Here is a 27,137-nt window from a genome sequence, read left to right on the forward strand (position 1 = left end):
CTTAAGGACTCTAGGATCAAATATATTAAAAAATGAAATTGAAGTGATGCCAATACCTATTATACTTTATAACAACATATATATCTAAAATTTCAACAATACTCATCATATTTGTATATTCATTGCAATTTTACAATCAAACCAACCATTTTTGAAACACCACTTTAAGCCAAGCATTGAGCTTAACAATTTAATCCTTCTAACCTACTAAAATTAATTTAATACAATGAACAGACTTCAGTTAACAACTGAAAACAGTATCTGATATATTTATTTCCTTAAAAATTTCAGAATACCTTACTTTACAAAATCCTTAATCTTAAAAATATCAGACCAAACCAAATAGGCCTAGTTATGAAAGTCTAGCTTATTGTTATTATATATTTTAATTATGTTCATTTCTGAGAAGATATTGCTTTGTTGACTACAAAATATCCTGAAGCCATAATATGACTACCTTCTTCTACACCCACTTATCTTAATTTCTGATATTACATCTTTAACCCTGTGTTTAAAATGTACACTTGGTCTTTATTTAATTTGCAAATCCCTCATATGTGAGTATGCCTATTGGTTGAAATATTTGTAACCCACAATCAGTGTTAATTTTTTTTTTCTCCACAGCTTCACAAATACCTGGCATTTCCTGTTTTGTTGAGGTAGGCCATTCTCACAGGTGTGAAATGGAATCTAAGAATAGTTTTGAATTGCATTTTTCTAGGGATAAGTCAAGTGGATCATTTCTTCATATGTCTATGGGCCCTGTGTACCTGTTCTTTGGATAACTTCCTGTTCAGTTCTTTGGCCCACTTTTAAAAATTGTGTTATTATCTTTTTTTTCTTTTCCTTTTTGTTAAGCTGTACCAGTTCTTATACATGCTTGATATCAATCGTTCATCTGTTGTGTGATGTGTAAATATAATTCTCAGTGACTGAGTTGCTTGGTTATCCTTGGGTAATTTGCTTTCAATATACAAAAGCTTTTGAGTTTGATAAAATCCCATTTATTTACTATTCTTTAAATCCCATATGCCCACTTACTCAAATGTCCAAATATGTCTTTGAGGTTAAGATTTTGCAATGGGATTAAGTTATTCAATTCCCTTTCCTTTCATGCACCATTTGTATATAGAAATGCCACAGATTTGTGTTAAGTTTGTATCCTGATAACTTAATAAGTTAATTGTTTTCTGGTTTTTTTTTTTTTGAATGTTTCCACTTACTGACTTTTTTTTTTTTTATTAACAAAACCATAGGGTAGGAGGGGTACAACTCCACACAATTCCCACCACCCAATCTCCATATCCCACCCCCTCCCCCGATAGCTTTCCCACTCTCTATCCCTCTGGGAGCATGGACCCAGGGTCATTGTGGGTTGCAGAAGGTAGAAGGTCTGGCTTCTGTAATTGCTTCCCCGCTGAACATGGGCGTTGACATGGTTTTTTTTTTTTAATTTTGCTAGTGGCTTAATATGGATTTACAAAATTATAAGGTAACTGGGGTATAATTCTGTACCTTTCTCATTTCCAGAATTCTGTGTCCCCACTTCCTCTATTGGAAGCTACAGCAGTTCTCCCAAGGTTTCAGATATGGGTCTCCTATTATTTCTATAAATATATAATATATATATGTATATATATATATATATATATATATATATATATATAGTCCTGCCTTCTCTTCATTTATAAACCACACATACACCTATTATTACTTCTGAATATCCTTTCTTTATTCCTCTTCTTTCTCTGGGTCCTGATGGAGTTCATAGTCCTTTAGTCATCTTCCCCTATCATTTCTCTTCCTTTGGGAGTATGGACCAAAATTATTTTTGGGGTACAGAAGATGGGAATTCTGGCTTCTGTAACTGCTTCTCTGCTGGCTATGGGAATTGGCAGGTCAATCCATACCCCCAGCCAATCTCCATCTATCCTTAGTGGAGTAGGACTATAGATAAATGAAGCTCTGAGACATACTGGTGCTGGCAAATTGTGCAGATGCAGTCACATCTGCCATGTTGTCCCCTCAGACTATTGCTAGTTCCTGTGAGAGTTGGGACATTCTGGGAGAGCCTGTTCCACCATGTTGTGCCCTCAGGGCATTGTCAATTCCCGGAGATAGTTGGAGTGCTTTGGTTACTCCTCCCCCTCCCCATTCCCACTAGAGTTATTATCCTACCCTGGAGTGCTATGGTTACTCCTCTCCCTTCCCATTCTCGCGAGAGCTATTCCCATAAATGTCCTCCTTCTTCCACCCCTCTCTCTCTTGCCAGCCTTTCACTTCATTGATTAGAAGCAGGGAAGGTTGCTGTGTGAGGCCATTTTTGCTACCTCCACGTGGCCCAAGCTGTTTCTCTCTCACCCAACTCTGAGGTGCCAGCACAAATAAAGATTTGAGTTCCCTCTTCACTCCGGATCTGCTTTCTCTCTTCTCCACGACGCAGCTCGACACACTGGTAAGGTTGTCTGCCCAGGGAAGTAAGGATGGAATCATGATAGCATCTACAGCTTGGTGGCTGAAAGGTGGTAAGATATAAAGCTATACAAAGTGATTCATGAACAGAAACCAAAAGGTAGGAATAGAGCAAATGACAATAGAGATCTTGGGGTGGGAAAAGGCTAGGAAGTTTATTTTAAGTATCATACTATGACTTTCATAGTTATTTCTTGAGCTTGATAGCTAACATCAAATTGGGCAAAAATATTGTCTGGGAAGATGGTGTCAGAGTTGAGAATAGGGCTAAATTATTTTTGTTTAATCAAATAAACAAGAGGGTTTTGTTTTCCATGTAAAAAATTTATATAGATACATTATAGAATACTAATGATCTGTTAAAAACAGTGAAGTTTTCTCCTTTGCATCTTCTTGGATAAAAATGAAGGACATCATATGAGTGAGATAAGCTGAAAAGAGAAGGATGTATGACAAAAGATCTCACTTTTAAGCAGGACTTTATAAAGTAGGGTCAGGGAGGGGGAGCACACAGTGAAACATGAACTGGACACAGTGTATTAACCAAAGCAAAATCATTTGAGGAGGGAGGGGGACAGAGGAGAGAGAGAAAACCTTGGAGAAGGGTGGTGGAAATTGTATGCATATGTAATGAATCAATTTTATAATATTAACCCTTTTAAAATATTAATTCTTTTTGGCAAGCTGGTTGTGATGTAATACACAGAAGGGAGATGTGCTAGTTAAGCATGGGTTACAACATAGTTGTTAATGACCCAACAATATATACACAAAAAAAGCTATGGATTCATCTAATGATATAAATGTGATCAAACCCTCTCAGGAAGCTGTTCCTATATGTTCCCTAAAAAAGTGGTGTAGTGGTAAAACTTTCACAAAGGAACCAACCAGCCTGTATCTAAGACCTTGTGAGAATTAGTGTGGTTATTGTAGCTGTGGGGGGAGGGTAGGGGAAGAGGAGAGCAAAGAACTTTGGTGGTGGAAGTGGTGTAGAAATATACCTCTATTATTATTTTTAAATTATCTTTATTTTTTTGGATATAGACAACCAGAAATCAAGAAGTCAGGGGATACAGAGTGGAAAAGAGAAATAGAGACACCTATAGCACAGCCTTACCACTTGCAAAACTTTCCCCCTGCAGGTAGGGTCCAGGGGCACCAACATGGATTCTTGCTGATTGTAACATGTGCACTCAACCAGATGCACCACTAGGCCCCCTCTATTATTTTTTATTCTGGTAAATCACTAATGCATTTAAAAATAAAGAAAAACAATTCAGTATTCACCAATTCAGGACCATGAAAGGCAACTACTACAGATAATGCAAATAATGAGAATCAAGTTCATATAGATCTTTCAGATCTATTGTTTTAGTTACCATGAGAGAATTCCAATGTGGTAATAAATAGTTTCAGGGAAAAAAAAAAACAGTCAGAAGGAAAAAGGCTATTCTAATAAAGAACATCCTACAAAGTGAAATCGGTATACAGGAAGACAAGCTTTGTTTCAGAGGGGTGCTCAGAATGAACTTGGACAACTTAGATGCCAACATCACCAGTAAATATGTATTGATCGTTGAGGACCACGGTGATGGAGAATCTGACCTTCTATTTTTATGCAAACATGTTTATTTTTTCAAAACATAATAAGCACTTATGGAGGGAAAGGATCATGGCCACATTAGCTGGAGAATAAATAGTCCTGTGTCTTATTGTAGTTCATCCTCACCTAATATAATGGGTGTTTTATTTAAGTAGGCTTAATATTTATGCTACTGTTTTAAAAAGCAATTAATTTCAGATACAGAACAAATCTTTTGGGGACTGAATAGTGAAAGATTTTTTTGAAGTAACAACTTGTACATTTAGTTCATTTCTCTCTTCCTAAGTTTTAAGTGGTGTGAAATTCATCAGATCAAATCATTTAAAATGTCAAGGAGGAGGAATAATACTTCATGTAACAGAGATATGGTGTTTTATCTAAAATTATGATTTTTTACAGCTCATGAATGAATATATGAATGAAGGCTACAAACATCTTCACTCTCCCAGATGAATGGCTGTCACAAAAATATGAAGGCTAACAAAGAAGAAAAAATGGCAAAAGAGGGAATATGTCTTAAGCATTATAGTGGGATTTAGCACCAAATGCTTTGAAAACATAATTCTCATTATGTTTTCTTATGTTAACTTATTTCACAAGTTAGTATGGAATGGAAAAAATGGTCTAATTTGACACAGAATGAGTATCTTTTTCCTTTTCTTATATTTCTCATATTTGTTCTGTATTATCTTACTATTTTCCTAGTTCTGGTTTTTCTCCCCATTTCACAGTACACACACAGGTATACATACATACATACACAATTAACAACTATATCAGAAACTGATCCACACTGAAAGTAAAATCAGGACAGCCTTTGCTTTAAAATACATAAATCGACAGAGGATAGTAGACATAAAAGTAAATAATGTAATAAATGCCATTGCAAGCGGAAAAAAATGGTTATAGGAAGTTAAAAGATAAGCTCAATAATTTTGAGGTGGAAAATTTGGGAAATATTGAGACAAGTACTAAAAGGTAGTTAAGAATTTGACATTCCAATATGGTTATGCAAACAGACTCTTATGTTTGAGGCTCCAAGGTCCCAAGTTCAATCTACCACAATAAGCCAGAGCCAAGCAGAGCTTTGATAATGAAGAAATAATGAAAGGGGTCAGGCAGTGCTGCACTTGGTTAAGTGCTCACATTACAACATGCAAGAACCCAGGTTCAAGCCTCCAGTGTCCACCTGCATCTCTCTCTCTCTCTTTCTCTCTGTCAGTGCAGGGAAGAAATTATAGAAGCCAGACCTTCCACCTTCTACACCCCATAGTGACCCTGGGTCCATACTCCCAGAGGGAGAAAGAATAGGAAAGCTATCAGGGGAGGTTATGGGATACGGAGTTCTGATGGTGGGATTTGTGTGGAGTTGTACTGCCCTTATCCTAAGGTTTTGTCAATGTTTCCTTTTTATAAATAAAAAATAAAGTAGACAGGATAAATAAGAAAGATAGTAACTATTAAAATTCACTGCAAGTCATATATCACTTTGTAAGCAAAATGATGTTCTCACCTGATTAACTGACGAATCACCCAGTATACCAAGTTAAACCAAGAGAATCAACACATAATTATTTGGTGTTCCTCCTGGAAGTCCTGATCACCTCCACCCTGCACCGACCTCACATACCCTGATCATCAGCACAGCCTTCCTGATGTCCCGGACACCATCATACACCAGACGAGAGGCATCAATGAATTCATTCTCCTCAAATGGTTGAGGGACGTTGGCACTCAGGGCTTCAATGGCAACTTCTACTTGCTCAGCAAAGCGTGGCATCACTGGGTTCAACAGAGGGAAGAGCAAGGGATTAGATCATTTGATTCTTGAACTCCCTTTCCATAGTCTTTGGGCAATGTGACAGAATCCAGGCCTTTCAACACTTTAATAGGCTTACCCATTCAGTTTACTGTAAATTCCCTTTAGTTGTCTTCATGCTGCTAGCTAACTCTCAGCAGGGGAAGTCAGCCATCCCTCCACTGTACACAGGGGAGGAATGCAAGGAAGGAAGCAAGTTCTCATACCTGCCCAAGGTTTAAAAATAATTTATCTTAACAAGGGCACAAAAGGGAATAAATAAATAAATAGTTAAAAAAAAAAAAAAAGGAAGCTCAGTTGAACTTTTGGAGTGTTTCCACCAACTACTTAAAAATACTGCTGACTTAGTGATTCCTGACACTTTATATTTTAATTTTCTCAGATGTTATCTCCTAACAATTCATACTGCAAATAAAAGCTATCAGCAAAGTTCATTTTATTTAGAGACAATTAAACAGAGTCATTGCTCATCTGTTTCCATTTCTGAATGTTCATGCCTGATTCCTCTCTGTACCAATTTTCATCCTCTGTGGATCTTTTAACATCCATTTTAATCCCTTGTGTGAGAAGCTGTTAAATTACATTACTCTCTAGGGTAAGATTATTCAAGATAAAACATTTGTAGAAAAATATATTTCTGCAAGGAAAAATTGAACATTTATTAAGAAAAAGTAGGATTTAAGAGAAAAAATAATAACCATTCTTTCAATAAAAATTATCAAAACCAAATCATGCAAAGGGTGAATTTACTCCTGTGAGTGAATTACCAGGATTTTCTCTATGTACTACCTGAATTTTTCATTTGGGTTTCTGAACTGTTCTGATATAAAAGACATTTCAGAAATATTTAATCTCAATACATGTTACAAATATAAATCAATGAACATATTTCTTAAAACAGAGCATTAAACCCAAATAATTTTAACTTCACATTGCATTGGGATTAAACTAAATAATCAACTGAAATTAATGTTTTTGTACACAAGAACAATTTTGATTCAGCATCTTTCATCAATGAAACTGCACATGCCCTTCTTTTTTAAAACTAGAAATTCTTAATGATGCCATTGGATTTCATTTGATGTCTAGGCTGCCATTATGACCACCCATTAACAATTTCTACAGCTGCAGGATATTATTAGCATGGAGCTGCATGCATTCCATCCCCACTGTATCACTGAGCTGAAAAAGATATAAAACCTCTTTAGGTGTGTAAAATAAACACTGTTACAAATCAAGAAGAAAAAAAAGTACAAAAAACACCTAGAACATTAGAACAGTCAATTCACAGAAAAATAAATTCCTTATGTTATGGTGCTTGACCTCAGGAACATCTTCACTGCAAAATGAAATCAGAGGTTCATAGATAGAAGCTGAAAAATAAGTACACAAAGCAGAACTTGGTCTGGGTTTGGTGTATTGCACCAAAGTAAAGGACTCTCGGGGTGAGAGTGTTGGGGTGGGCAGTGTTCAGGTTCTGGAATATGATGACAGGTTAGAGTGTTATGTGGAAAATGGGGAAATGTTGCACATGTACCAACTGAATTTACTGTTGACTATGAACTACTGGTGCCCGCAATGAAAAACAAATTCAAGAAATTAGGGAGGATAATGAACATAATAGTTATCCCAAGAGACCAGTGCTCCAAAGTTCCAGGTTCAATCCGCTGTTCCCACCATAAGCCAGAGCTCAGCAGTGCTTGGTAAAGAGGAGAGATAGGGAGAGAAGTTGAGAGAGAAAGATAGATAGAAAGATAGATGATAGATAGATAGATAGATAGATAGGTAGATAGATAGAAAGAGAGGTGTTCACCTATTTGGGATGGTCTAATAAATTAGAGCCTAATAATATCTAATTTAATGAACATGTTGACAACAACCATTTTTTATAATTTAAATATTTATTTATTCCCTTTTGTTGCCCTTGTTGTTTTATTGTTGTAGTTATTATTGTTGTTATTGATGTTGTCGTTGTTGGATAGGACAGAGAGAAATGGAGAGAGGAGGGGAAGACAGAGAGGGGGAGAGAAAGCTAGACTCCTGCAGACCTGCTTCACCACCTGTGAAGCGACTCCCCTGCAGGTGGGGAGCCAGGGGCTCAAACCCAGATCCTTATGCTGGCCCTTGTGTTTTGCGCCACATGCACTTAACCCCCCACTACCGCCCGACTCCCTAACCCTTTTTTACATACATGAAGATGGGTGTGTCCCTTTCAACACACACTGCATGTCTTATAAGCAGAAGGCTCTGAGTTCTATCCTGGTACCACACAAAAACAAGGAATAAGAAGACATGCAATGCCATAAATGGCAGTCTAATATTCTGATATATCTCTCTCTCTGTCTCTCTCTCTCTCTTTCCACACACACACACACACACACACACACACACACACACACACACACACACACACACACATTTTTAAATGAAATATAGTAAAATAATGCTTTCTAGTCCAATAAATGACTAAGGCATAACCAAATTTCAACTTCTTTATTAGGTTTCATATTTTGACAGTCAATAAGGAGGAGTCGTGTGTAATACTGGACAACAGCAATAACTCCTTCAAGGGAATTATTCATCCTACTCATTTCAGCTCTGCTCTTCATTCAGTCTCCAACTCACAGGAAAACATTCTGGACCACTTCAGGTTCAATGCAGTATCTCTAAGTAAGACAAAGTTTCACCATGATATAGCCAATATACTAAAATGAGTAAGTCCTGAGGTCAAAGTAGTGACTTGAAAAAAATAAGCTGCAAAGAAATGACATTTGTGAGACATTTGCCTGTTTTACAGGCAAAAAGGCCTGGGAGGTGGCACAGTGGATAGAGCACTGGGTTTTTAAGCCTGCAGTCTCGAGCTTGACATCTCCTCTGTCAGTTCCAGTGTTCTCTGTATAGTCTCACGCATAAATGAATAAATTTTACAAGAATAGCTAAAATATTACTGTGCAGAACTTCAGCATGTGCACTTTTTATTACACATGTTCTAAATAATCTATAACTCCTTAAGTAGAATGGTTATATGGAATGTGAGTTCAGACCAAAAGGGATACAGAGGATACAGAGGCTCCTGTGCTAAATATGAATAGACATGGGCCCTGGGTCAGATAGATGGGGTTTATAGTTAATGGTATTTATATACTCTTCCCATATTTGGGAGATACTCTCTGCCCTGATCAAGCTTTCTGGTCCTATCTGTAACTCTGGCACTATCTTCCCAGACAATACTTTTAGCCCAGTACTTTTTTTTTAGGTCAGAGGTATGGATTAGGCTGCCAACAACCATGCTCAACAGAGAGGCAATTACAGAAGCCAGACCTTCCACCTTCTGAACTTCATAACTTTGGTCTATATTCCCAGTGGGATAAAGAATAGGGAACTTCCCATGGATGAGATGGGATATATAACTCTGGAATTGGATATGGAATTGTACCCCTTTACCCTACAATCTTGCTAATCATTATTAAATTACTAATAAAAATCACTTAGAAGGAAAGAACAGGTTTAGGTAAATTGAATTAAAGGTTATTTTGTGTGGATAATACTAATATATTGACTAATGTTAATAGTAGAACTACATCAAAAGCAAATAAGATGTTAATTAAATTATTCCCTGTTCCTTTTGTAATTTGTAGTTTTCCAAAATTCAAGTATTTAAAAGTAAATAAACATATTAACCTTCAGACTGAATTTCTTATTGAATAAGCCCTTGAAAAAAAGTTACTGCAGATGGCCCAGATCATAATAAAATTAACTTGGCCAATAATATGACAAGAACAAGTCCCTCCAATAGTGAGTCTCATCAAAAGCCTAGAATCTGACTTTAACCTACCAGTTACAAAGCTGGACCAGCAGTGCACACACTCTGCCTGGCTCCTGTGCACACATCTCTGATTAAATAGAGACTTTTAGTGGAGTCTCAGAGAGGTAGCAGTGCTATTCTGTTTGTTTGTTTTTTACTTTGTGCAAATTCATCTTGTAGATGATAATGGGGAGGAGGAAATTAAAAGAGGTGACATTCTACCTCTAGGTCTAATTTGAGGTCTGAAAGGGAGAGCAGAAAACTAAAATCTAAAGAGTCTGTTTGCATAGAAGTTCCATCACACAACACACACACACACACACACACACACACACACACACACACACACATCTGCAGTGCTACTTTGAATTCTAAAGTTTGGAGAAAAGCATTCTCAATTCACTCCAGAATGGAATGCATAACCTCTCCAGAGATGTTAAGGAGGTGGAGAATAGATATGATCAACAGAACTCTTGATGTGGCATGATTAAAGAGGCAGAAATTAGGCACTTTTATGAAGTAACTAGACAGAAAATACTATCAGCTTTGAAGTGTGAAATTATGAGGGAGGGAGGAATAGTCCTTACTTACTGAGGGCTTAAACATGGGTCCTTGTGCACTGTAACGTGTGCTCAACCAGATGTGCCACTTTTTAAATATTTTTTAATCTTTTATTTTTTCATCTTTTTAAATATTTTATTTATTAGATTGAGACAGAGAAACATCTAGAGGAAGTGGGGAGATAGAGAATAAGAGATAGACAATGACTTGTGAAGCTTCTCCCCTGCAGATGAGGAGTCATCTATTTTTATGACTATAAGGCCTTTCTCCATTCTTTCTCCATGGCTTCTCCTAAGCTTAATAAATGTTTCTTTTTTAAATTAGTGATTTAATAATGATTGGCAAGATTGTGGGATAAGAGGGGTACAATTTCATACAATTCCTATGACTAGAGTTCTGTATCCCATCCCTCCATTGGAACCTTCTATATTCTTTGTCTATCTAGGAGTATTGACCAAAATTCTTTATGGGGAGTAGAAAGTGGGTGTTCTGGCTTCTTTAATTGTTTCTCCACTAGACATGGGTGTTCGCATGTAGATACAAACCCCCAGCTTGAATACTTCTTTATTAAGAACTTAGTCATTTGCTACTAAACTTTAATTAACATAGCTTTTCATTTCCATGTTATGTATTTCTTTCCTGCTTTAACTTTAATGTAGCAATGTTATTTCTCTTTCTTGCTTTGTCTTTGTCTTGTCTATTCTTTTTAATACAAGAACATAACCCAATCCTGAAATAAACTACCTAAACTTTTTATGCCCGATGTTGAGCTGTTCAAGATTCCTTCATATATACTGCACCCCCCCTAAAACTATATATAATAGGCCTTATAATGTAGAGGAATTTTATCAATGCTCTTTAAAATCTGACAACTGCCTATAATTCCTTTTTTTTTTAAATGACAGGGTAAAAAGTCAAACAATTATAGAACTGTGATCAATTAGGATAAAATATATTAATTTATCTAGGACTTCTTCTAGTACTTTTTCAGTGTCTGAGAAGTTAGATACCACAAATGTAATTCTGTGTTAGAAAAAAATCTCAAAGAACTTCAAATATGATGTTGTTTCTGCTTCCCACTAATTAGAACAAGACAGATCACTCCCATTGTGATTCACACATTATACATTAACAGAATTTCTGATATAGGATTGTATAAATAGAAGTTTCTTTCTACTTCCTGAATTATACCACTTCCAGACACCACTTTCCCACTATTTATAGAAGTACTGTATTGCTCTTAACTTATGTCCTGAAAGGGTGATCAAAGTTGGGAATGCACTTTTAAATATCTAGCTATATTTCATAAGCATTTTGCACACTAGACTACTAAATAATGACATACTAGGACTAATGAAATCAAAGTTAAGTATATATATACCAAGGACATTTCTTCTAGCACTGATTGAGATCCTAAACTAAAGGTGAGGAAGATCTAGATTAAATCGTCCTGAGAGACTTCAAAGGTGAAATTTCAGAGCAGAAGGTGAGTCAGGAAAATGAATGAGAAGTTATGCAAAAGATGCAAATAGGAATGCTGACAGCTATAAAAGCAAATCCAAGGTTAACTGGAGGGAGTGGATATAAATGGCCAACTAACTCCACTCTTCCCAAGCTACTCCCTAAAAACTCTATGGCCAGTTATACACTGCTCTAATAACTCCCAAAATATAGAGTCTATATATAGTATCTAAACTCCCTACAACTGTATATATCCAGTAATATAAAAATAATTCTGTTTGGGAACAACAAATGACACTCAAGGCTTAAACAACTAGGAGAAAGTCTAAGTTCATCAGAAAGGACTACAAAAGTTTAATAAGGGCAAAAAACTGTCTCACTTAATAATGGAATTTTTGGAGAGTATCATGCCACCCCATCATCTGGAGACCTACTCAGGGAATCCTTACATTCCCACACAAATATGATGGTACTTCTAATGGATCCCTCTTTCCACCATCAATGGTCATTTCCATCAGCAAAATTATCAAAAGTCATATTGCATGCCTTCCCAGGACCTTGCCAATACCATAAAGCAGTAATAGTATGGACTACCACAATCTCAAAAAGCTGCCCAGCTCTCCCAAAATCTTTCTATATATCTGTATTATTAGACTATTCCCCTTCTATTTCAAACTTACATAATTATACCTTAGTCCGTTGATTAGATTTGAATCTTGAATAAAATATCCTCATATGTTTTAATTTGAAATGAGATAGAAGCAAAGTAGAAACCATTCTAGTTCTTTCTCTAGGCTTAAATATAACTAGAACAAGAGTATATTCAATTTCCCTGTGCCTTCTATTCACAAATATTAATCAAGTTAGAAGATATTGAGAATTGGAAGTCGAAGCAAGAGTGAAAGCAGCCCCTCTTAATCTGCTCCTTAAAGTTTGTCAACATTTCTACCACTTTAAAAGTCTACCTACCTCATTCTGGCTAGTCCAAATTTTTCTGTGTTGTGTGTATTCTTGGACTTCCTTTCATCAGAATAAGTCATCTGTTCCCAATGTGGGGGTTCCTAAAGGCTGCCATTTTCATAAAGTCATGTTTGGAAAATTATCATGCACATTTTAAACGTCAAAATCAAATTCAAGTTCCAGAAGGCCATACATAACCCATGAGCTGAATTGTTTGATGGGAGATGAAAAAGAATTGTCTAGGAGAAGGGGAAAAAATTATCTGAATTCCATTCACGGTAACTATCCCAGCAGAATTCATGTACATCCATCTGCTCCTGTCTAGACACAAATTCTTTTCCCCAGGGAAAGAAAATGCTTGCCTAGAAAGTTCTCTTATACTTGAAAATAAGCATTTCAAAAATAATCACAAATGGTTTACAAGAGGAAAGGAAGGCACACTGAATTCTGGATCATCAGGAATGAATATAAAAATTGATGTCCTATTTATCTTGCATTGTTTACAGGAACCAAACTTGAAAAATAAAGTGAAAATTTCCATCAGGGATGTTTAAAGGATTGAAACATAATAACCTTGTTTCTAAGAATTCATTACTGTTCTAATGTTGATTGTTGATGTATAAAGGCATATGGGCTTCCAATAAAGCATTATACTCTGTCAGCTATGCTTCTCATTAATAAAAAATTTATAACTTGAATTCTAACCAAAGTTGAGGGAAATAAAGAGGTGTTTTCAGATTATAGGGGTTAAATTTTAATTAGAAAGCAACACATACCATTTTGTCCTAAAGTTAAAATGCTCTGAAAGACAGTATCAACCTTTTTGATTGCAGAGTAGTATTCCATTGAATATATATCCCATAACTTCTACATCCAGCCATGTAGGCCATTATTAAGTCACTAATTAAAATTAAATAAAAATAAAGAATACAATGCACAAAAGTCCCCTAATGTCTAAAATATATATATGGAGAGTGAGTGAGAGAGAGAGAGAGAGACTATTTGATCAGACACTCAGCTTAGAGGAAATGTAGAATTGTCCTCCTGTAATCAAAGAAACACTAAGTCAACATTTCCTCCACAAAATCATTTTTGAGAACATACAAAGTTGGCAATACAATAAAGGGTAGGGGGTTAACATGAGTGGCATGTAACAAGGAACAACAGAGGAATGAGGTTGAAGTAGAGAACATACTTAACTGGCGAGGAAGAAACATGTTGGTGCTAAGAAATAAAGTTTAGAGGAGTCGGGCTGTAGCGCAGCAGGTTAAGCGCAGGTGGCGCAAAGCACAAGGACTGGCATAAGGATCCCGGTTCGAACCCCGGCTCCCCACCTGCAGGGGAGTCCCTTCACAGGCAGTGAAGCAGGTCTGCAGGTGTCTATCTTTCTCTCCTCTCTGTCTTCCCCTCCTCTCTCCATTTCTCTCTATCGTATCCAACAACGACAACAACAATAATAACTACAACAATAAAACAACAAGGGCAACAAAAAGGGAATAAATAAATAAAATAAATATTTAAAAAAAAAAAGAAAGAAAGTTTAGGGGGGGTTCCTGGAAGATGGAGGACTGAGAAGCTGCTAGTGGCTTGAGCTCTGACCACATCTCCTGGAAACGGTGGGATTTTCTGCCTTTAGTAGGCCAGTCAATAAGGGGTCCTAGCAGTGACACCAAGGAGGTGACTATAACTTAATTTGGGTTAAAAAATAGAGTAGAAAAAAAGGGGAAATTTTTTTTCCTTTTAATTTTTAAGCATAACTCCTCCCCCTTCCCCCCCCAACAGTCCCTGGGGACCAGCTGCTAGCAGGCTGCCCTGCTAGGAGTTTCTTTCTTTACCAAATTCCTGTCCCAGCAGGGAGTATCATTCATTCTTGTTGTAGAGCCAGATGTTGTAGTGCGTGGGCCGCAGAGAAGAGAGAGAGAGGGTCCGGAGCGAAGAGGAAACACAAATCTTTATTCGTGCTGGCACCTCAGAGTTGGGTGTTAGAGAAGCAGGTTGGGCCAAGTGGAGGTAGAGAAAATGGCCACCTCACGCAGTAACCTTTCCTGTGTCTGAACACCAGAGTGGAGCACCGGCAAGAGAATGAGGTGCGGAAAACTAAGGGTTTTTATAGGAGTAGCTTTCGCAAGAATGGGAAGGGGGAGGAGTAACCATAACACTCCAGGATAGGATGATAACTCTCGTGAGAATGGGAGGGGGGAGGAGTAACCAGAGCACTCCAGATATCGCGGGGATATAGACAATGTCCTGAGGGAACAACATGGCTGAACAGGCAGTCCGAGAATGTCCCAACTCTTGCGGGAACTAGCAGTAGCCTGAGGGGACAACATGGCAGATGTGACTGCATTGGCACAATTTCCCAGCATCTCCCCCTTTTCTTTTATCTAATGCCCAGGGCAACAGTGTGTAAAGTCTATGAACTACTCAGGGTCAGTCTATGAAAACAACATAGCCCGGAGAAAACAACATATGGCGCTACAACGTGGGACTGGACCTGCACAACTCCCAGATAAGTGAAGACTTTGCCTACCTGTGCACTATGGTCTTCTCTTCTACTTATGAAGAGGTTTGCCAAAGCCTCTACTGTTTCATTATGAGACAGTTTCTCTGTCTCTGGAACATTTTACTCTGGGCCACACTTCGGTTCGCTGACCGGAACTTTGGTTTCTTATGACCGGGATCATAGAGCTTGGGAGATGCACGGAGATTTCTCCTTGGACTTTCTTGATTCCCTCTCCCATGTTTCCTGAGGAAAAGGACTACATTTTGCTCCGGGCCACAGTTTGGTTCTTTATGACCGTGATCGTAAACCTTGGGATATGCATGGGGATTTCCCCTGGGTCTTTCTGGACTTCTTCTCGAATGTTTCCCATGGAGAAGGACTACTCTAGTTTGAGGAGCATTCTCCAGTACCCTGGCAGTTCCCAAGTATGGAGACACGTGGTTAGTTCTACTCTCCTGATTGGATTCTTTCTTCGATGGGAAGACACGTTTAAAAATGGGTGCCTGAAGCAATCCAGCAGGAACAGTCAGAAGCACCCTAAATGGAATTTCAAGGAGCTTTTTGGACTAGGACGCCCTCCGGGGACTCTTAATCCTACATGGTGATATCTTGATAATCTGGTTCAAGTTGCGTTTCATAAGAGAATGATTTGACTGACTGAATTTTTGTTTGACATTGACTTAAAAAAAATGCTGGACACAGCCATGATTTCTAGAGACATCCAGAAACAATCCAAAAAATTGTTTTTTCCCTCCTTTGATTTCTCTTTTATGTCTTGACATGAATCTGAAACGTTTAATCCTGAAAACTGTCTGAGTTATGGGTGGGGCAGATAGTGCAATGATTATGTTAATTATTCTCATGCCTGAGGCTTTTAACCGTGGTTCTTCTGTTTACCTTTCCTCATTTTATTGAGTTTAAACTGTTTAAACAACCTTAAAATCATACTAGAAAGGACTTCCAATTATAATGGAGTTATCAATTATAGTAAACTTCTAATCTGCTACAAGTTTTGTTTGACAAGTAAGTGAATTTCAGCTGTCAAAGTCTTCACATGAAAAAGCATCTACTCAAATGGAATTCCTGGAAATCCATTTGGATCCTGTTCTCTGACATCACCCACAAAATGGACTGACTACAACACACCCCCGGAAACCAGTGAGGTGAACTGGCACGACCTGAAGAAACAGATTCACAGACTCCAAAGCTCACTCTCTACAGAAAAGCAGAATTCTGGTGGCCGACATTCCCCATCGAGACAGACATGCAGCGTTTCATCCCTTGGCATTTTCTTCTGTGGTCAGCTTCTTTGGACTGACACCTCCATCGGACTTACTGGTACACACTGCTGTGTTTCTCAAAGACTAACTTCAGCCAATTGCCTTGAAACTTTATAGACCATGTCCCCTCGCCTGCAGGCTCTTCCCCAGAGGCAGAAAACTCCCCCTCCTTATTAGGTTATGCCCACAGAGGCATGAAGTGCCCCAAGAGGCAAGAGATGCCCCCAGAGGCATGAAGCACTCCCAGAGGCAAGAAATGCCCTTTCGCCTGCTAGGCTTTGCCCTTTGAGGCAAGAAACGTTCCCCTTGGCATCACACTGATTATTGCTGCTCGCCTATTTTGTTTTCCATGTCTTATGCCAGTTCTTTTGAAAATGCCTGTACAATATAGGTTTCTGTTCACCCCACAATTCTGATACTATGGCAAATAGTTAAAAAGAAAGGGAGAGATGTTGGATAGTATGCCAGCTCCCCCTGGCTTCTGCTTAACCATATGCCTGTATAGGGATAGATTTAATCCCATTCAAAGCTTTGATCTATTTACATAAATCACTTTTACATTTACATAAAGCACTCCAGGGCATTGGTGGTTCAGGATTCTCGCCTGCTCTGCCCCCTCCTTGTCACACTCTGATTTTCACCAGTCACTTTTCTCTCCACCCTCTCTATGTCACATCGTGTTTCCACCCTACTTGGCAAGTATATATAAAGACAGCATTGTGAGTTTTAGAGTACTTGAGTTTAGCTTAGCTCATCTTAGATTGTGCTGCATCCTGCATGAATAAAGTGATACTGCCTACAGCTCAACCATGAGTCCCTGGTCATCTGTTACCCACCCGTGAAGCCAGCCCGGCGAAAACAACATAGCCCGGAGAAAACAACAATTCTATGTCTATACCCTTCTAAAAGCTCTGGCCTTTTTTCTTTCTAAGTATCCAACCCCCCCACCTCACCCCCGCATAGCTAATTAAATAATTAAAAATAAATAAATAAATAAAAACCCATTCCTCTCAATGCTCTTTTATGACTGTTCTTTTTCTTTTTTTCTCTCTCTCTCTTTTTTTTCTTTTTCTCATTCTTATCATCCTTTCTTCCTTAATCCTACAGCTTACAAAGCCCCAGCCCCAGCCCCCACACCACCAAACACTGTGCTTTTTTGAATTCACTGATACACATTTGGGAATTATTTTGGGGAAGAATACTGACTCAGTGTGGACTCTCACTGCGAGTGTCTCTGCTCAACTTCCCTTCTCCTTTAGCCACCCCTAGATTTGCATAACTGTCTATTTCAGCTATCCTTGTCTAGTCCTGAGGTTTTTTTTTTTTTTTCTCATGCTTAACAATGAGCTGCCTCTGATCATAAGGTTTGAGGTAATCTGGGACAGGGTATTTATTTTATTTTTTTACCCTGCTCTATTTTACAATTAATATTATATAAAGGCATATATCTTCCCCCCTTTAGGTTGATCAGGATTAACTCTTACCATATATTTCAGTGCTAGGGTAGTGGGCATCTTATCTATTGTGGGAGGAACTTGTCTCCTTAATCCTACCTCCTCTACCCTCCCTCCCCCTCCTAGCTAATGAAAAAAATTAAATTAAATTAAATTAAAAATAAAGTAATAAAAAAACCTTTCCTTTCACTGCTCTTTAATTACAGCTCTTTTTCTTATCTTTTCCCTTTTCTCTCTCTTGTCTCTTCTTTCTTTTTCTTTTTTTTTTTTTGTCATACACTTCATCCTTCCTTCTTCTTTGCCTTTCTGAATTTGTATATTATTTTGGGGAAGAAATCTGACTCACAGTGGACTCTCTATGTGTGTATCTCTTCTCTAGTTCCCTTTCCCCTCTTGTTACCCCTAGAATATACAGTGGGTCATAGATTTGCATAATTGTCTATTCTTGCTATCCCTTCTTTCCTTTCTCTTTCTTATTCACTGGGATTTGGTTACTATTCTTTCACGGACTGGAGAAATTGTTTGGCTAACTAGTAACGATTAAACTGCTTCAATACTTGCTTCAGTTGCTACCATAATTCCTCAGGTTGGTGAGTGCAATTGTCATAAAGTTATTTAGTACAGTGTTGCTTGTACTCAAGACAAAACAATTGAGGAACAACAGAGCATATAAAAAAAAAAGAAACACATAAATCAAAAAAATGGGTAGAACAAAAACAAATAAAATTGCTACTCCAATGAATGAAGACAAGAGCCAAGAAGAAACTACAAATCAGCCATAAGTAACCATAGATAAGGAAAGTATGCAAGCAATAATAAACTTATTAATCACAGAAATGAAAGCAACACTGGAGGAAAGGAATGGCAGTATTAGGGAAACAACAGTTGAGACCCACCACGGAAAATACTGATTATCTTGAGGCAATTATAGAACTGAAAGCTGAAATAGCTGTAATGAAGAAAGAAGCTGAGGCAAGGGAAAGCAGAATAACAGAAGCAAAAAAACAGAATTAGTCAGACAGAGGATGAGTTAGAGAAAATGAAGAAAGAGGTGAAAGAGCTTAAAAAGAGATTGAGAGACACTGAAAACAACAACAGAGACATATGGGATGATCTCAAAAGAAGTAACATTTGTATAATTGGCCTGCCAGAGGAAGAAGGAGAGGAAGGGAAGCAAACATTCTAGAGGAAATAATACAAGAAAACTTCCCAGACCTGAATAACAGAAAGGACATCAAGATTCAAGAGGCACAGAGAGTACCAAACAGAATCAACCCAGACCTGAAGACACCAAGACACATCATAGTGACAATGAGAAGAAGTAAGGATCAAGAAAGGATCCTAAAGGCTGCAAGAGAGAAACAAAAACTCACATACAAGGGAAAACCCTTAAGATTATCTGCAGACTTCTCCACTCAAACTCTAAAAGCCAGAAGTGAATGGCAAGATATCTATCGAGCCCTGAATGAAAAAGGGTTTCAACCAAGGATAATATATCCTGCTAGACTTTCATTCAAACTAGATGGAGGGATCAAAACCTTTTTAGACAAACAATAGTTAAAGGAGGCAACCATCACCAAGCCAGCCCTGAAAAAGGTTCTAAAAGACCTCTTATAAACAAGAACATCACTATAATACTTGCAATATATCAGAGCAAACAATTTTTTTTTGAACAATGGCACTACAATACATTAAATCCATAATATCAATAAATGTCAATGGCTTAACCTCACCCATTAAAAGGCACAGGGTGGGGGGATGGATCAGAAAACATAACCCAACCATATGCTGCTTGCAAGAATCCCATCTGTCACAACAAGATAAACACAGACATATAGGGAAAGGATGGAAAAGTATCATACAGGCTAAAGGATCACAAAAAAAAAAAGGGCTGGAACAGCCATTCTCATCTCAGACACGATAGATTTTAAATTAAATAAAGTAATAAAAGATAGGCAAGGACATTACATAAAGATTAAAGGATCAATCAGCCAAGAAGACTTAACAATTATTAACATCTTTGCACCCAACGAGGGACCATCTAAATACATTAAGCACCTAATGAAAGAATTTCAAAAATACATCAATAGTAATACAATAATAGTGGAAGACTTCAATACCCCACTCTCACACTTAGACAGATCAACAAAGCAGAAAACCAATAAAGATACAAGAGAATTGAATGAAGAGATTGACAGAATAGACCTCTTGGACATTTTCAGAGTCCTTCACCCCAAAAAACTGGAATACACCTTCTTTTCAAATCCACATAACACATACTCAAGGATAGACCACATGTTAGGCCCCAATGACAGCTTCAATAAATTTAAGAGCATTGAAATCATCCCAAGAATCTTCTCAACCACAGTGGAGTAAAACTAACATTTAACAACAAACAGACAATTACTAAAAGTCACAGAATTTGGAAACTAAACAACATACTCCATAAGAACCACTGGGTCAGAGACTCACTCAAGCAGGAAATTCAAATGTTCCTGGAAACAAATGAAAATGAAGACACAATCTATCAAAATATTTGGGACACAGCTAAAGCAGTACTGAGAGGGAAACTTATAGCCATACAATCACATATTAAACACCAAGAGAAGCTCAAATGAATGACCTTACTGCACACCTCAAGGACTTAGAGGAAGAGGAACAAAGGAACCTTAAAGCATCCAGAAGGACAGACATCACTAAAGTTAGAGCAGAAATAAACAACATCGAAAATAAAAGAACCATACAAAAGATCAATGAAGCCAAATGTTGGTTCTTTGAAAGATTAAACAAAATTGACAAACCCCTAGCCAGACTCACCAAACAAAAAAGAGAGGAGTCAAATTAATAGAATTGTAAATGACGGAGGAGATATCACAAGTGACACCACAAAAATCCAGAGAATCCTGTGAAACTTCTATAAAGAACTATACAAAACCAAGCTAGAGAATCTGGAAGAAATGGAACAATTCCTAGAAGCATATGCCCTTCCAAAACTGAACCAATAAGAACTACAAAATCTAAATGCACCAATCACAGACAAAGAAATTGAAACCGTTATTAAGAATCTCCCCAACAACAAAAGTCCTGGACCAGATGGCTTCACAAATGAATTCTACAAAACTTTCAGGAAACAGTTAGTACACATACTTGTTAAGCTTTTCCATAAGATTGAAGACACAGGAATACTCCCTTCCACTCTATGAAGCCAACATCTCCCTGATACCAAAAGCTGATAGGGACAGAACAAAAAAGGATAACTACAGACCAATATCTCTGAGGAACATAGATGCCAAAATATTAAACAAGATCTTGGCCAACCAGATACAGCAATATATCAAAAAGATTGCTCATCATGACTCATCCCAGGAATGCAAGGCTGGTTCAACATCCATAAGTCAATCAATGTCATTCACCACATCAATAAAAGCAAAGCCAAAAACCATATGATAATCTCAGTAGATGCAGAGAAAGCCTTTGACAAAATCCAACACCCATTCATGCTCAAAACTCTACAAAAATGGGAATAGATGGGAAATTCCTCAAGATAGTGGAGTCTATATATAGCAAACCAGCCAACATCATACATACCTGGAAGCAACCCAGGTGCCCAACAACAGATGAGTGGCTGAGAAAGCTGTGGTATATATACACAATGGAATACTATGCAGCTATCAAGAACAATGAACCCACCTTCAAAAACTCTACAAAAAATGGGAATAGATGGGAAATTCCTCAAGATAGTGGAGTCTATATATAGCAAACCTACAGCCAACATCATACCTGAAGCAACCTAGGTGCCCAGCAACAGATGAGTGGCTGAGAAAGCTGTGGTATATATACACAATGGAATACTATGCAACTATCAAGAACAATGAACCCACCTTCTCTGACCCATCTTGGACACAGCTAGAAGGAATTATGTTAAGTGAGCTAAGTCAGAAAGATAAAGATCAGTATGGGATGATCCCACTCATCAACAGAAGTTGACTAAGAAGATCTGAAAGGGAAACTAAAAGCAGGACCTGACCAAATTTTAAGTAGGGCACCAAAGTAAAAACCCTGTGGTGAGGGGTAGATATGCAGCTTCCTGGGCCAGTGGGGGGTGGAGTGGGTGGGAGGGATGGGTCACAGTCTTTTGGTGGTGGGAATGGTGTTTATGTACACTCCTAGCAAAATGTAGACATATAAATCACTAGTTAATTAATATGAGGGGGAAATCAATTGTATCTCTCAAAGTTTTTCAAAACACAAACTGAATCTTTTTAATATATAGGCTGTGAATTTGATATGCGGAGTCTCTCAAAAGCCTAGACCAAGTAGATCAGAAGCAACCAATAGCACAGCTATAAACAAGATACTGGGGACTGTACAGCAAACCATAACAAAAGGACTTTTCAAAGTTAACCCAATTACCAAATAATGTGATGATAACATTAACTATCGATTGTCTTTTTGAACCCTAAGACAGCAGGAACCTCACATCTTCACTATAGAGCCCCTACTTCCCCCCGTCCTGGAACCCTTGGATAGGGCCCACTTTCCCATATGCCTCTCCCAATCCATATCAAATAATATTGCATCCACTGATCACAACCTAACCAACGCAAAAATTGCCACCTCAACATGCTTCACTTCAGACTGTGTCCAGAGACTTCACGTGTGAAATGAAAACCCTTCAGCTTCATTACTCGGGTGAGACCTTTCCTTTCATAGTATACTCTAATTTTATCTCAGGTGGTTCACTTTCTAGTAAAGTCCCAAAACCTAGATATACACCAGTTTCTGTGAGAGAGAGCATGTGTTCACACGTATCCATAAACTACTGCAAAATATATACCTGAAAGCAGAAGTACACTAGAGTTTGCAGTGAGTACCTCCCTAACACTTCCTCTCCACTATCCCAAGCTTTGGGTCCATGATTGCTCAACAATTTGTTTGGCTTCGTATGTTAACTCTCTTTTCAGTCACCAGGTTCCAGATGCCATCAGGATGCTGGCCAAGCTTCCCTGGATTGAAGACCCCACCAATGTGTCCTGGAGCTCAGCTTCCCCAGAGACCCACCCTACTAGGGAAAGAGAGAGGCAGACTGGGAGTATGGACCGACCAATCAACGCCCATGTTTGGCGGGGAAGCAATTACAGAAGCCAGACCTTCTACCTTCTGCAACCCACAATGACCCTGGGTCCATGCTCTCAGAGGGATAGAGAATGGGAAAGCTATCAGGGGAGGTGGTTGGATATGGAGCTTGGGTGGTGGGAATTGTGTGGAGTTGTACCCCTCCTACCCTATGGTTTTGTTAATTAATCCTTTCTTAAATGAATAATATAATAAAAAATAAATAAATAAATAAATAAAGGAAATTTTAGAAAGTCACACCATGTAGAGAGGTTATTTGAAGGGATTGCAGTGATTAAACAGTTCTTTCCTGGCTCTTAAATCCATCCTTAACTCAGATCAGCCGACTACCAGTAAGACTTCCCCTTTTTCCGATACAAATGAATGGCACTTGAAATATTCTTCCCCTTTTTGATCAAACACCTTGTGTGGCAGAGATCTGAAAGGGAACTGCTTACCACATCAGGGGTGCCGGAATAACAAATACAGGCAGCCAGCATCAGAGGACCCCAAAGCTGCCCTATAAGACAAGGTTGGGGAGCAGGCCCAGCTGCAACCCTACTGCCATGGTCCTTTAAATGACCAGAAAGCCACAGGACCTTCACAAATCCCAAGAGTCATACAGAATTGGAGGTCTATATCCTTCCTTTTAAATTTTATTCTGATAGACACTAGAAATGTGCTGTTGGGTCTGCCCTGCTCTGAGCACATGGTATATCTATGAGCAATTGTGAGTTTTCTTAAACCTAGCCTATTCTGTGTCCTCTTTCATATTAGAGCTTTTCATCCAGTTATTTATATTTTTTTAGTTTTGCTAAAAGAGGTGAGTGAAAATTGTTTATGGGGTGGAGATACAGCAGTGCAATTATGCAAGATATTTGTTTTATGCCTGAAGCACTGAGGTCCCAAGTTTTATCCTATTTTACCCTATGCCAATGTTGATAAGTGCTCTGGTTTAAAAGCAAACAAACAAAAAATTCTTTCTCTTTTACAGAAATAAATTTGTCATTGACAATCACTTTAGGCAGTACTGAACCACTATGTGTAGAACCTATCGTCTTGTACATGCAAAGTAAGCACTTTACCTGTGGGCCAAAAAACCCAAATTATGTTTTTTTGGGGTGGCTCTTCATATTCTAATATTAAAATATTTGAACATATCTGAATGTGACCGACCTAGTCTGTAGAATTTTGCCTGATTGCATCTACATGGCCTGAACTTGCTGAGCAAATGTAACCAGTGATGTGTGACTCACAAGAAGCTACAAAATGGGGATTGGTTGGTGGGAATTCTGTGGAGTTGTACCCCTCCTACCTTATGTTTTTGTTCATTAATCCTTTCTTAAATAAAAAAATTAAAAAAATAATCTGAAGAGAAATTGGCAAATCTCTGTTTATATTTCCAAATGGAAATGAAATCAGGCTATTTCCAGAGGGCTATAACAATCAGGAAGGGTTATTCCTGAAGGGAGCTTCTTAACACTAATGAATGAAGGTTTCAGAGGGCCAGGTGGTAGCACAGCTGGTTGAGTACACATGTTACAATGCACAATGACCTGGGTTCAAGCTCCCAGTCCCCACCTCCAGGAGAAAAGCTTTGCGAGTGATAGACACAGGGCTTCAGGTGTCTCTCTTTCTATCTCCCTATCTCCCCCTTTCCTCTTGATTTCAGGCTGTCTCCAATAAATAAATAAAGATAAATTAAAACAATTTAAAGAGAGAAAGGTTTCTCATCCCCGAAGGGACAAAGGAAGAGAGACAAACATACCTACATATGATGCCTAAGTCATACTTTTGAAGTTTCTTTGCTTTAGTAGGATCTTTCATATGTACAGAGTCCTTGTCCTCATCATATTTTCTTTAGACGAAAATGGAAGCATGAGGAACTAGCATGCTCAATTGTAAAAGTAAAAGCTGTGTTCTGGGAACTAAATTTTTATACTAGCTTTCAGAATATTTTAAAATAGATATTAATAAACATCAGTCAGATCTCTACAAGAATAAAAGCATGTAAGTTTTGACCATACAGACAATGCACTCAGACTATCTACATGTTGACTCCGAACCCCACACACACACACTCCTTTTTTTCTATTTTTAATAGGACAGAGAGTAAATGAGAGGAAAGGGGAGACAGAGGGGGGAAAGACAGAGAGACACCTACAGACCTGCTTCACCACACATGAAGTGTTCCCCCTGCAGGTGAGGACAGAGGTTCAAACCTAGGTCTTTGTGCATGGTAGTATGTGAGCTTAATAGGGTGCATAACGGCCCAGCCAGACTACATGTTGACTTTACAAAGGCTGTGGAATCGATAAAAGCTCCTTCCTATTCCCCCTAAATTCTGATTTTCCACCACTATGACTAACATACCCACTCTATATCAGACATTTCTTCCTTATCCTAATCATTTTGAACTTTTAGAGAAAATAAAACACTTTACAACAATAGTATTATATTAAAAGACATTTAAAATATATTAGATTGTCTAGGTTGAACAATCTTGATCATTATAGCTTCTGTTGAAATTTATTACTTTCATAATCTAATTTCAGTCAGTTATAGAGAAGTGACTTGCACTATAATGGTCCTCTCTTTCCAATAAGCTGTCCCTACCACTCCACATTCAGCCACAGGAAAAGACAGCTCACCCAGCTTTGTTCAATCACAAAACTGCATACTAATACCAATACAATTTGATTAGTCAGTCCAAGTGGGAATAAGGATACCCCAAATGGCTCAACAGATTGCTTCCTTCTTGTTTGTAGAAAGTGGCATTTAAAGAACTCACCCAACCCTGTATACTTGAGTGGTAAGTATAAAAATTCTAGTGGAAGTACTCACTACTGAATAAAGAAAAGTAATGGCCTAAGATTAGTATCCAATTCATTGATAAATATCTATCATATACTAAATTATCAGTTATACTACTCTAAAGAACTACAGGAATGACTAACTCCTGGAACCAACAATCTAGTGGGACAATCAGGAGGACACACTAAATTTCCAAAGACTGATAGAATATCCTGTTGTCTCTAACCGAGACTTGATTCACAACTTAAAGGGTAAGTTCAAAATGCTAATGAAAAGTGGGGAATAGAGGACAATACAGAAAGAAAGTGGGAATGCTATGGGTGTGTTTTCCTGGGAGAATAATGAGTACAACTATCAGAATAAAGCAAAGGGTGTGTAGACACAGAGGATTAATGGATGACTACTATTATGACTAGAGCCACTGTGAAGCCAGGAAATTGACCCTTAAGAGTACACAATGTCCATGACTTTACTAATTTTTGCCTGAGCCCAATAGCTAATATGCAGGTGGGCCAAAGGTATTATCTGGAGAGGTAGTGTCAGGGTTGGAAATAGGACTAGGAAACTGGATCAGGAAAGAGAGTAGCTCCCAAATCTAGAAAAAGTATATAAATACTGTTAACTATAAACCCCATCAAATTGATCTGAGGCCTATATTTAGTGCAGGAGCCTTTGTAACCTCTGCATCCCTGAAGGTCTGAGCTTATATCCTGTGGTAATAGCTAGGAACATTCTAGGCTGCACCCATTGCCAGACTAATCTTCCTCAAGTGGTAGAGGATTTTGGCCCAACCTCCCTTCTGACATTGGGGCAGTCCCTACCATTGTTGATCCACATTGAAGGCAAGGTCCTGTAGGGGCAACAAAGGGGTCCATTATATTGTACCTGATGAAGATGGCCAGTAGTTGTAAAGAGAGGGATCTATTAGAGGTCTAGGCCCATCATATCTGTGTGGGAATCTTAAAATTGCCTGACTAGGGCCCCAGGAGATGAGGTGGCCTGGTATTAAGCAAAAGAGCCATCACTAGAGTAAAGTCATGGGCTCCTCGGAATATACCTAAAATAGACATACTAATGTCTTCCAAAATGGATACCCCCAAATTTCATCTGCTACATTCTTGCCTTTAGGCTCTAGATTACTAAATCATTTATTCTTTATATCTTAATGATTTTTCAGACATCAAGTTGCAGATGCTACCATGACACCAAACTTTTTTTCCTGGGAAGATAACCTCACCAATGTACCCTGGAAGCCCATCTCTCCAGAGCCCTGCCTCACTAGGGAAAGAT

The 27,137-nt window shown here is 38.2% G+C and overlaps 1 protein-coding gene across 4 annotated transcripts in view; it reads right to left on the bottom strand.

Moving 5' to 3' along the window:
* The window catches only part of CTNNA2 (catenin alpha 2), a 1,425,261-nt gene that overhangs the window by 89,716 nt on the left and 1,308,408 nt on the right, over positions 1-27,137 (bottom strand). For all 4 annotated transcript variants that reach the window (XM_060187717.1, XM_060187715.1, XM_007531774.3 and 1 more), the window contains one exon: positions 5,706-5,857. In XM_060187717.1, the coding sequence (XP_060043700.1) occupies positions 5,706-5,857 (152 nt within the window). The remainder of the gene's footprint in view (positions 1-5,705; positions 5,858-27,137) is intronic.

This window comes from Erinaceus europaeus, chromosome 3 (assembly GCF_950295315.1).
Source record: "Erinaceus europaeus chromosome 3, mEriEur2.1, whole genome shotgun sequence".
Classification (NCBI taxonomy): Eukaryota; Metazoa; Chordata; class Mammalia; order Eulipotyphla; family Erinaceidae; genus Erinaceus; species Erinaceus europaeus.